The 13144-nt window shown below is 36.6% G+C and overlaps 1 protein-coding gene across 2 annotated transcripts in view; it reads left to right on the forward strand.

Moving 5' to 3' along the window:
* PARVA (parvin alpha) overlaps positions 1–10623 on the forward strand; it is a 67583-nt gene extending 56960 nt beyond the window's left edge. For both annotated transcript variants that reach the window (XM_082059097.1, XM_082059098.1), the window contains 5 exons: positions 479–540; positions 1170–1238; positions 2867–2968; positions 3743–3815; positions 7260–10623. In XM_082059097.1, coding sequence (XP_081915223.1) covers positions 479–540; positions 1170–1238; positions 2867–2968; positions 3743–3815; positions 7260–7336 — 383 coding nt within the window. In that variant the 3' untranslated portion in view covers positions 7337–10623. The remainder of the gene's footprint in view (positions 1–478; positions 541–1169; positions 1239–2866; positions 2969–3742; positions 3816–7259) is intronic.
* The last annotated feature ends 2521 nt before the right edge of the window (positions 10624–13144 follow it).

Genomic DNA, 13144 nt, shown 5'->3' on the forward strand with positions numbered 1-13144 from the left:
CTGCTGATAAAGTCCTAAACTGCAAATCACAATGGCCCAGAAACATCCATACAGAGAACTGTGTTGCAGCTGTGTAACCATAAGCTTGCTCGAGGTGGTTAATAGTATACCACACTACCATGCATCAGTGGCCCATGGGGAAAATCTTCCTCTGCAGATGTAGTGACTCTAGATGTAAACTCACGTTCTTCCAAACAAAATTATTTGGTTACTTAGCTCCTGATATCTGGCTGTTTGTTATTGGGTAATCCAAATCATACTTGAAAATGATGCTTTTTGTAAATAATAGACAATAAGTTACTAGCAGCTTCTAGAAAGAGAACAGTATGCAAAATACACAGTACTTGGAATACAAAGAGACTATATTGAAACCTTTTGCTGAGTGTGTTGTCTTAAGTGAGTATGTGCCTTAGTAAGTGTTTATTCTGCATTTGGACAACTGCTGCTCAGTCTATTAACATCTCTGAATGTTTTTCAGAAAGAGATGCATTCGATACTTTATTTGACCATGCTCCAGACAAACTCAATGTGGTGAAAAAGGTTGGAAGGTTTTTATTTTAAAAATACATAAGGTGTGCATGTGCGTGCTTGCATGTATCTGTTTGTACATGCGTCATGAGTGTATATGTATATATATAATTGGCATAGTTTGCATGCATTAAATACAATTAGGCTTTATGCTTAAACAAATATGTAAATTAATTATTGTAATGTTACTTTTTATTAATATTTAGCAGCATGAACTTAACTTTGGAACACAGAACAACATGCAGCTATTAAAGTTCCCATGAAAAAGTAGTTCTCACAAAGTGTGTGGAAGCCAGCTGGTAGCTTGAGTGTACTGATGCCAAAGAGGTATCCAGTTCACAACTGCCAGGGGTCTGACCTAGGCTAGTTTGGCTGCTGTCAGATTTGAGTGGAGTCGTTACCCACTTCCCTATAGTCTGCTACAAGTTTTTTTAAGAATTAATATATTTTAACAGTGTATTTTTATTTATGTATATCATGTTCATTTTATTTCTATTCTTCATATTCTTCATCCTCGGGGGGTGAAGTGTGTTGCAGTCTCCTGACTCATGCAGTTTCTCTTCTGAGTGGAGTTCATGCTGCATGCACTGAACATGCTGCCCTGCTGAATAAGCCTTCACTACATTATTTTCATATTTCAGACTCTCATCACCTTTGTGAACAAGCATCTGAATAAATTGAATTTGGAGGTTACTGAGCTGGAGACTCAGGTAGGATTTTACAGCCTTTCTTAAAAGGGAGGGATAGTCGCATTGTGTTATGCACTATGCCCCCAACTTTATCCAGAAATTTCGTTGAATTATTATTGATTGAGTTCCAAGATGTTATTTCACTGGGAAACCCTTCAATTCTAAACATGTTTGTATGGAGAATACCCTTAGCGGTTAAGCAGAGAAATCATGAGGGCAGCTAAATTTCTCTGAAACAGTTTTGTACTTCCATTAGCATAAAAATTAATTAACAGATGCTACCTCTTGGACTCTGCCAAGTGCTGTAAGCAGAACCTGTGCTTGTTTTGGTCAGGAAGGAACTCTGTCCGCTTGGTTTGATCCAATGTCAAGCTGAACAGTTGTTTCCTGTCTACCTTTACACAAGCGCATAATCGCATGGGATTACAATGACTCTATTCAGCGAGGTACGGTCTTGAGACTAGAGCTACTCAAGTGTGCAGGCAGCTGTACAGTTGGGCTGCAGGCTTGATTGCACCACAGAAATAGTGTGGTACATGGTCTTTCTTGTTCTCAGCTGCTAAATTGGCTGGACAAAAACGAAAAGAGAAGCTTAATGCTGCTGTATTAATACCTCCCCATGCGAACAATTGCAGCGGTTATCATACCAAAATTACAAGGTCAGGCAGGCAGGATGGTATCTGCACTATCAAAAAAAAAAAAACCTGTGTCTTCAGGACAGGTTTTATTTTATGTCTTGATTCATGTTATTAAGAATCTCTAGTTTATTTAAATAGTTATCAATCTGATAGATAGAGATTTTTCAAAGGTAAAATTAAGATTTAGATGAAAATAATGTGTAAGGGCTTTCACAAAGGTGTTCTCTACGCCTGCTTATTGCATTGTTTACTTTTGGAAGAAATATATTATTCAAATGTACTTAAAAACTCCTTAAGCATTTATTTGGAAAGGCATTCCCTAAGATGAGAGACTGTATTTCTGTCACTTGAAAGCAAGCTATCTACCTCACGGGGGTGATGGGTTGCTGAAGATAATCCATTTTGATTGTGAGGATATCTCAGGGCACGAGTGAGAGGCCTTTAACAAAATCTTATGGATATTGCTAGGTTTTTTTTTAGATAGAAATGAACACATATCATGGCAGATAGAGATCTTCCATCTGTAATTATGTACACTTGAAATCAGATTGACTCAAACTTGCCCAACGTGGACAAAGATGATTGTTTGTTCTGTTAGTTCCTCCCATATACTGAATTTCAGTGCAGTCATGAGATTGGACCTTCATTCTGCTTTTCTCTGCTCAGGCAATGCATGCCATTTGAGGGCTTGAAAGGTGGCTGTTCGATTCCCCACAACTGCTAGAATAAAAAGCAAAGGCGTGGATCAAAGCCACTGACCACCTCACTTCCCAGGAGCCATATTCTGAATGTATGTTTTAGCATTAGGACAGTTTTGGAGAAGACATAACAGAATGTGCTAACTAAATAAAAGGAATCAAAGAAGTGAGATGAGGTCTTTTAGTTGCAATTTAAAATATTTGTATTAGTAGCTTGTTGGCAGTTCTGCATCAGAAGATATATATCTTGTCCATTAAGCAAAGCAATGAGTTATTATTCAGAAAATGTACTGAGAAATGCCTATTTTTACAGTTTGCAGATGGTGTGTACTTAGTCCTGCTAATGGGTCTCCTAGAAGGCTATTTTGTTCCTCTACACAGCTTTTTCTTGACTCCTGATAGTTTTGAACAAAAGGTAATTAGATTTCATTTTTCCGTAAAAAACAAATAAATAAACATGTCTAATAGTACAGGAATGACACAAACATTTCCACATAAGCTTAGTGTAAATAGCTGAAATCAAGATAGGACTGTACTAGTAACCATTTCTAAGCATTTTTAGGATCTCAGTATTAATGTTTATCTGGAATAAAAGGCAAAATTATATTAATGATGGGGTGGTTAGGAAGTATTAACTGATTTTGGCAGCCATTGTGTGATGCTGTCATTGAACCAGACTTACTGTTCATTAAGTGTATAAAGAATTATACACATGAATCGATGAAAGAACTGACTTTTTGTGTCCAAAATCCAATAATTTAACGTTTGAAAGGTTTCATGGGTTTTGGAAGCATAAAGTAATCTGTGTACTATTTATCATTTTAAGAAAAACCACTACCAGGCACATAGTGTCTATTGTTATTCAGGCAATTCAGCTTTCTGTTCCAGACAAGAGCACTTTATCCCATCGTGTTCTAATTTTTAAACTTGTGGGAGGTAGGCACCATCACCACCCAGGAAAAACAATGGATTATCTGGATTCCATGAACCAGATCTTTCATTGATACATGGAGCCCTGACTGGTTTCTATGTCTGAGAATCGGAGTCTGCAGCTTTAAATACATCCTGTTTTGACCATTGATATAGTATTTATTATTTTTATATATTATTTATTATTTTTATATATTTTATATATAATATTTATACTGTATATAGTTCACAATAATGAGTACCTTTATTATATTACTAGGTCCTCAATGTATCCTTTGCATTTGAGCTCATGCAGGATGGTGGATTGGAAAAACCAAAGCCAAGACCAGAAGGTATCTATTCTACTTGTTGCTGTCTCCTTAAAAATCTGTGTTGGATCCAGATCTTATCTCACAAGATTATGGTATAGCTAAATGAAGGTACAAATGTTAATCCCAGAGTGAAAGGCAAGACGCATTTTTAAGTTCTCAGGTAGCTCTGTATTTTAAATTGCTGATAGATACATTTTTTCAAATGTTGCAAGGCTTCCTTTCGTGAATGGCCACAGTAGGATTTGTGTGACCAAATATATGCAGTAATACTCAGATATTCACTGAGAGAAAAATAATACAGTTGTGAATGATGTCACTGGCAGATAAGAATTGTTCCAGTTGCTCCATCTTCCCCCATCCCACATCATCATACTAAACCTCAAGTATTCCAGTGTAATTTACAAGATTTTCACAAAAGAGGTGGATGTTGTGAGAGAAGAATTTCAAATGTTCACATAAATGCCTTTGAATGCAGGATGTAATCATGAGTATTAAAATTAGATTTAGAGCTGAAAACTGAAAGTAAAAATATGTCTTGAGGACAGAGAAAGATTTTGCTGCCGACTTTAGCAGGACCAGGATTCCACTCATCTGCTTCTATAAATACAGGGTTTACATCCAGCTTTTCGGTCTGGATATAGGGCCCTCAATTCACCATGTTATAGGGTACTCTCTTGATTCCTCCCATGAGAAGTTACCACTTTTTACCATTCAGAAGCTGGACATGCAGCTTCTACTCCACTCTTCCCAACAGGGGTGGGAGCTGGGTCTGCTGGTTACCTACCATAATAATCAAAATATTTTCAAGACCCATTGCAGATTCACAGTGTATGGTGCACACAGTCTTTTCCTGCTGTAGTATTGGATTGTCATTCCCTGAGGAGTTGATACAAGCTCATGCTCAGAGTTTTCCTTCTAATAGTAAGGGCTCCCTGGAGATTCAGGCACACATCACTGAATCCATTTCTGCTCCATGCTGCTTATTTTCCATCTCTCCGAGCTTCCAGGTCATAACAGCAGTAGACATATGCACTTACACAAAAAAATACGTCTCGGGACTGAGCCTGTGCTGCCTATGCATTTCATCTGGGCCCACCAAGCCTATTTTTTTCACTTCTTTTGATTGCTTGAACTTTTATCCATAATCATGCTTCACTAAACCAGTGGTGACTGTGTCACAAATTTTTATGTTTGAAATAGTCAAAGAGAGAAGGGGCAAATAGTGAAATCTAGAGATCCAAGGAAAACAGAGAGTATCTGTGATCCCCTACTCCCCATGGAGGTTTAAAATTCTTATGGCATTTAATTTTTCAGGTATTTATTGCTCTAGGGGACAGGTAATTTTTCCAGTATAAATCAAACCGTAAGGATATTTCAGCGCATATATAAGACGTTTCTTGTGCAATTATTGAAATGCTTAATATGAAACTTCCTGCCCAATGTGAATGGAAAAACACATCTGTTTTATGTGTTGTTACATTGGGCACAATGCCCGTGCTTAAAATTTCCAGTGAGCAAAACAGTATTGAAAAGGATCTTACCCTAAATGTGTATACTAAATACTCTTTACATTCCTACACTGTTTCTTTGAGGTTCTTGAGGAAAAAATATGCTGAAAAGTGCTTTAGAATATGAAAAACATATTTAGTGGAAAAAAGAATGCAGTTAAATAGATGAGTATGAAACCCAATGATTTTTATGGGGTCAACAGTTTATTTGGGTTATTTGCAATATTATTGAAAAGGTATTAAAAAGCTTTCTGTGACCTTTACTTTAAAAATGGATGGAACATCAGTATACGGAGTCTATAACGAATTAATTTGCAGTCTGAGCTTTTTCATATTGCTTCTTGAAATGTGTATGTCAAAGCCAAACTCAAGTTTCTCTTTTTGAAAATTGCGACCGGTAAAATGTTACGCATGTTAGTCAAACGCATGTAGCAATGGAAATAACTCGTCTTTCCCTGGGAACGTGCTTCTTTTTTGTTTGGACCTTTCTGTGGAATTCCGTTGTGGTGGTGGAGTTCTGTGGAAACTTTGTGAAGACCTGTCAGAGCTGTCTCTTTATTCATGTGAAGTTCTGTGTTAGGAAATGACAGTGTTGTGCAGCTTGTTGCTGGCCTGAAAGGGGAAGCTTCCCAAGTTATATGCAAACAGTACTGCAGAGTGTAACACAATGTTGTGGGAGCAATGTACCCTTCCTGTAGCTTTTGGCATTTTCTCTTTGTTTTATAACAAGCATTTTTGATCTGTTTTATTAAGAGCCAGAAAACTATGTGGCCGTGGTTTCATGACCGTGCATAGGCTCAGCATAAAATCTACACTTAGGTGTTTTCACTCTTTGTGGATGTCAGTTTGCCATGTAGATAATATCTTTTTCCCTTCAAAGTTTGCGTAATTTGAGGCACCATGCGTACGTTCGATTGGATTCATTCTTCGAAGTATAATCCCTTCACAATCTATGAGAAACATCAGTGTAGATAAACACAGATGGCAAAACTGATGATTACATACACAATTTCCTAGGCTTACTTGGAGGTTTTGAAGACAATGGGAATATGCAGACCATCTGCTTTACACCCTTGTGGCCAATTCCAAGAAGCAAAGCTAGGAGATGGAGTTCCTATACAGTCAGCAGAAAGAGATAGGACAATTCTAATCCTATTCTATTCTGTTCTGTTCTTTCTGAGGGCAATTCTGGGTCCCTATTTGAGACTGAATATTCCTTGAAGCAGACGTGTAGACTGCTGCAGTAGTACTTGTCAGTTTGTTTTATAGATTTCTTGTGAAATAATATTGACTTTCTCAACAGCTTCTCTTAGAAACAGCAGGTATTCATTAGCTTTTTGTTTTGTATCAATCCCTTATTTCAGATGTTGAGTTTCTAGGACTGATGCAGCCATGTACATCAGCTACCCCAAAGCATTTTCAGGAGTGCCTTCAAGGGGCACTTGTATACCTAGCTTCTTTAGATCTTGAGAAAATTTATACTTGCCTCTAGCTATCTTGCTGAAATCAGGCCTAATGAAGGATGTTGCAGCACAGAATGGGCTGAGTTCTGCAATCCTTACATAAGAGCAGAGTTCCATTGGTTCCTGCCTGATGATTTTTTTCAAAATCATTACTTTTTGGCCACAACTGAGTGAAGATTCAGTCATAGTAATATATGTCATCCTAAGCACAATTTGGCTCGTGGGCATCTAAACCTTGGTTACATTTCTACATCAGCACCAGTGGCCATTTCTTTCCATAACTAAAAGTGGTTGAAATAACATTTTTTGTGTTGCCAGTTTAACAACTGTGCTTTATTTATATTTCTGCTCTTTTCTCAGTATCTTTGGGATTTGAATGTTCATGGATATAGATCTGAGCAAGGAAAGGGAGTAGAAAATAGGCACTTTTTCAGAAAACGTTTTGAGCTAATGAATTTACTAATTTTTTTTTCCCTTGTCTTTTTTTTCTCTAGATATTGTAAATTGTGACTTGAAGTCTACACTGAGAGTACTGTACAATCTGTTTACCAAATACAGGAATGTGGAATGAAGAGTTGACTTGGGACATAAAGGAGTGTTAACAAAGAAAGCATCATAAATAGCATATTTTTCATCGGTATTCCTCTGCAGCTTTATCCTAAAAGGAACTAAACCATTTATCTGATGGATTTTTAATTGATTGTTCTTGCACTGCTATTTTCATAGAAGATTTAAAACTAATATAAATTATGAAGAAAAAGGTTTGGCAGAAGGTATTAGGGAATTTTCTGTGAGAATTCATGTCTCAGTAATGACTGTTCTCACACTCTTTTGTAGTAGGTGAAGCAAGAATGAAAAAAAGATTTACCTTCAATTGAAATCAGCCTTTGAAGCCAATCATAGGAAGATTCGGCGCTGAGTATCTATTTAAATGTTTTTTACATATATATTTTCTAATATAGGTATTTTCAACCCACGATAAGGTGATTGCATTCTAATTATCAGAAATGTGCGTGGGGAGAAACAGTAAAATACTCTTGTTCACTTCTCAGCTCAAAAGAAGAAACTTTCTCAAGCACTTAACTCGATGAATTTACATTTCCAGTGCTGTTAGGCTTGAATTTTATGGGTGCTCATTCCTTCAGACTTATTATAAATGTGATGCTCTGCTTTAAATATGTGTTATTGAGCATTCCACGTAAGCACACTTTGCATACATAGCTGTATGATACAGTTTCCCTATAATATTTGTATTATTACATAGCATTAGAAAGTAAAAGAATGGCTTGTTTTTCTTTTAGTAGTTTAAACACAGGATTACTAGATTGCAGGTATAGATTTATTGGTAAATAGGGTTTAGAATCCGTCCCTTCGGTTGATTTTATGAGGAATGTATTTTACTGCATAATGATCAACACAAAAAATAAGATTTCTTTTCCAGAAACATTCTTGTAGCCTTTCAGATACAAAAAGCACTGCTTTTAGGTCAAAACTAGTCTCATCTGCAAAGAACCTGTTACACTGTAAGGCTATGTGGTCATTTTACATGGTTATGAAAAGGTCTTTTTTTTCTAATTGTAACTAAGTGTAAGCTGTTATCTGTTTGGGTTTCGCTTTAACAAAGACACAAAAGAGAAATAGGAGTTGATTCTTCCCTTAGAGTTTATATCAAGCACCAGTTATGTTTCCATAAAGAAGCTGATAGAGTCTGCTTGACATAAGTGTTAATCGTCAAGAACTGCATGAACTTAAATTGAAGAGTAAATTAATCATCTCCTAGAAGTCAGTTGCTATTAGTGTTAGATGCTTTTCTAAAATAATTGTTCCAATTGTTCCAATTGTTCCACAGGTTCTTGGGAGCCCAGGATACACAGTAAGGAAAAAAGTCCTTAGGCAGGAATTACCGGACGACTGTTTAGAAATCTTTGGCCTAGCCAGTGCAGGGAGGAGGTTTGTGAATAGTCACCCAGTGGTGGCAGAACTGGTACAGGTCAAAGGGAGAGTGATCTGTATGCTCCTGAGTCTGTTCATCTGAAGAAATGCAGTGCTGGCAAGAACAGTCACTAACAGCTAGTTACTATATAAAGCATCACGTTTTTCACTTTTCCAGGGCTTTTTTTAATGTAGAGTTTTCCAGTGCAACATTAGCATAAAGGGAAGATGAGCAATTATGTTCTGTCTTTGATGAACACTATCTGATGTTTAATAACAAGATGGTACTGACTTCTGCTGAGGGGCCACAGAAATTATTATCCTGAGAAGTAAACAGCAACTTTTGCAAAGGAAAGGCAATATTTAATTCCAAGGACAATACCTGAATGTTCTCTGAACTCATAAATTGTTATAAGCATTCTAAATATCTTTTGAAAAGTATTTTTGCCTCTGTATTGTTAACTGAGTTTCTGAAATTAGAGGTGCAGAAAATAACAATTATTTTCCTTTTATGTAGGTAAACAACTGGGTATTTCAGCCTTGGTGAAAATGAACATGTTTTTATTATACCTTGAATATCAGAGAAGCTAAATGATAGGAATTAACAGAGGATTTTTGGAGCAAACTTAGACAGAATTTCTCATGTATATACCAGCAGCATTCTCACCTTATTTTAATGTTTCATATGTAAGTTTTTAATTTGCACACCTAGATTGTAGTAATTGTAATTTTTAATTTAAAAATATATTATGTTTTTTCTGCAGATCATGCTCAGCTGAAATATTCTCTACATCTTAGCAATGCCAAAACATCTTAATTGCCCTTGTTTTCAGGAGTGCACTTTCTTTAAAGAGTAGGTTTATATTTGTAAAGGAAAAAGGTTAGGAACAGTGAAACTGGTTTTTGCCTGGACTTGAAAATAAGTATTCTCATGCTATACTGATGGAACATTATGGGAGATTTTGAAGTCTATCAGACTCTGTTTTCAATCCTTAAAAACCATGAAACTGGGACAGAATGATGAAATTCTCATGCTGAAATGCAATTATGCAGAACTATAGAAACATCCGAACAGCCAATCTTTACATAATTATTCTATGGTAAGAATTTATGTAAATTAAAATCTGCTATATAAACAAGAGTATCCTATGTAAATATAGACCCATCTGATAGTTCTAACACATTTACACAAATAGTATATGCTGCCATGTAGGAGTGGGTCACAGCTTATATTTTTGACAGTGTAGATTTAAATAGCTATGAGATAACTATGAAATCTAATATAGAGATTATATCTAATATTTATTGCTTTGATACAGAATACTATAGAAATATAGAATACTACTGTAGATAGTTTGCTCTTCAGCAATTAGTGTAAGCCAGCACCTTCCTTCAGGGAAGTGAAATGTTAAGTCAGCTCTGCCAAATTCTGCGGACACCTGTGATGCTTTTATCCTTATACAGAGTGGTCTATACTGATGTACAGCTGAAGGCAGAATTTTCCTCACTGTTTATATTAGAAGTTGTTTAAGTTTTAGGGCAATCCTGCTTTTATTTATAATTACTTTAAATGATTAAATAGATCCAAATCGATGGATTTAGCCCATGTAAGATATGAACAGTCACTTGGAGAGGCCAGTTTCTCTGCTGGTCCCAGAGGGAGCCTCTGCTCCTGAGGCAGCTATCTCAGCGCTTTGGCTGGGCTCTAAAGCCAAGTAGTATGAATCCAAGCCACTGCCTTAAGAGCTCATGGTGGTATTTGGATCTCATCCACCAGACCAGTGTGTTTGTGCTCAGGCACATGGAGGCCCACGGGTAGCTGAGTCTACCGCAAACTGGCAGGTTATCAGCCTGCCTTGAGTACCGAACAAACAGAAAACACTTCTGCTGCTGTGCCTTATGAAGCTGCCCAAAGAACAGAGTTCCCTGTGCTTCTCTGACTTCTAATCCATCCATTGCACTCAGCAGTATGGTATCCAGATTTGTCTTGTAGTTGGAGATGGACATCTCTTCCCTGTTGATGGATCCTGGCATGCTCTGTCAACCACACAAAACTGCTAATTTTTTCAAAGAGGAACTACAGATTCTTCATAGTATATAAAAAAAAGATATTGTCAAAATAATTATTTAAAATCCTTATATCTTGAGATCAACTTCTTTCAGGTTTCTTTCCCAGCTGACTGGCATTTATTTGCCATAAAGAACAGGCCCAAGAAAAAAAAAAAAGGTATTGAAGGAATTTTTGACCTGAGACACACACATGTAGCCCAGAATTGTATTGCTCTATATTTCCGATGGAGTACAAATGTACCAAGTTTTTTATTGAATGAAGCAGACTGCAGAGTATCTAGTTTTTTACATTTCTTAGTCAGTAGGTACCTTTCTGTTAGAGGGGGGCAGCAGCCCTTGCCGCTGCATAGTTCAGGAATTCAAGTGGAGCAGCGAGTGCTGGTGAAGGCACTCAACTGCTTCAATTGACTGTGGACCAAGTTGCTGATTGGCATGTCTCCATGTAAACCAGTGGCACTAAATCAACACAGCTTTTGGTCCTTTCTGTTTTACAGAGAGTTACAGTACTTGGCAATGGTTTACATTCAGGCAGACTATATAGATTGAGGTAAACGCTACTTGGTTGACTTCTGTTCTTGTTTTCTTAAAGTGCGTTTTTTAATTCATGTTTTAGATTAATTTAGCAGAAACCTTACTGCAAACCACAGTGTTGTAAAGCAGAAGGGATTTTAAAAGTAATGGGTTTTATTTCATTAGAGAGAGATATATATGATATTTAATATACTAGATACTAGCTTTAGGTCTAGTTTTTGTTATTCTTGTCTTCCTATCAAAACATTCTTCATGAATGGCCTGTGTGTGTGCCAAGCACCAAAGAGAAAACAGTGCCTTGAAGACCTCTTGCAAGATTTTCTACACAGTTCCCTAATAGACTGTAAGAATTAGTGTGGGTTTTCTCTTTACTCTTAAAGTACAGTTAAAGACTAAAGAAATCCTTTGTAGAAAGCTTTATGATTAGTTCTACGTAAGATATTTTGATTTGATGTATCACATGAAAAATGGAGATAGCAGCACCCAAATTCCAAAACTATGCATACCTCAGCATCCACAGATTTTCCAAAGAGATGTTGTGTCATTTAATGTGTACTAGGGCTAATTTTATGTATTTTGACAATGTTTTCTGTGTTACTATTTCTTTTTGCAATAATGAATTTTTTTCTGTCTAACACTTTAATACTACACAAGCTGCAACAATGTTAGTGTCATTGAAATATTTGGTTCTCAATTTCAATATCAAACTAATAGAGAATAAAGGATATTCGCAAAATTTGCTTCTCAACACGTGTATCTGAAAATAATTGTTAGTTTAAATTAAGCTGCCTTCAACTGCAGAGATAGTGGCTTTCACAGAATATATTTGTGTACTCTATAAGAGACACTCTATTGCTGATTTTTTCCTGTGCTTTTTCTGAAACCTTTGTTAAGATCCACAATAAAATTTGCACCTGAAAGTCAACACTGTATGTTGTTGTTGGGTCACAGCATGAGATGTATGAGAAAAAAAATGAGCAAGGCTTTCTGGTTTATGTTCTCGGAGCTTCCAGACCTTTCCATGCATCTAACCTATTCTCAGTTACCTCTTGGTGGGTGTACTTGGTGTTTATTATTATTTTCTGTGGGGGCTGGTGACAGCTGAAAGTGGGTTGGCAAAAACAGCCATGTAAACATATGTTTGAAATGATTAACAGCAGCAGGTCAAGAAAATGCTGTATTTGACTCAAACCAGTAAAGTATACCTTTGCTTTAATGTTACTGCGCTGAACACTTTAGTGGTGGTATTGCAGCTGGGTATAATGCAATTTTCTGCAGAGTAATTTTGTTAATCTGAAATTTAACAAAATGTTAGTGAATTGTTAAAATGATTGAAGTTAAACTGTCTGTTTCAGAAAATAACTGCATTTAGGAAGATTTTTGAAGTCTGTTTTTTTTATAAACTTGTTTTTGTTGTGACCCTTTAATGCAGGAGCTTCAGTGCAGAACTTGGAACCAGTCAAAAATATAGGCATCTAAAGTGCTACAGATGGACATTTTTAGCCACTGAATTACTGGAATGAAAACAGAAGCAGGTGTTTGATCTTTAGGTCTGCTTGTAGAGCTGAAACCACCAAGCAGAGCTGCCTAATCAACAGGGAGCACTAAGGACAGGGTGAGTTGTAATGCCATTCTTCAGTCCCAGCCTATTACTCAGGGCTGGAAGAAGTATCACACTTTGCTTAGGATCCACAGTCTTAAGCCCCACCATATGCACTTATGGCTTTTGTCCTGAATTTTATGGATTTTGTCCTCAAGAGCAAGTAGACTTGCTGTTCTTCAAACATTGCAGTACAACAAAAAAGTCACCATCTGGCTACTTAAATTTCTTCATCGTTGTTCACCC

This window comes from Streptopelia decaocto (genome assembly GCF_964273445.1).
Source record: "Streptopelia decaocto genome assembly, chromosome: 7".
Lineage (NCBI taxonomy): Eukaryota > Metazoa > Chordata > Aves > Columbiformes > Columbidae > Streptopelia > Streptopelia decaocto.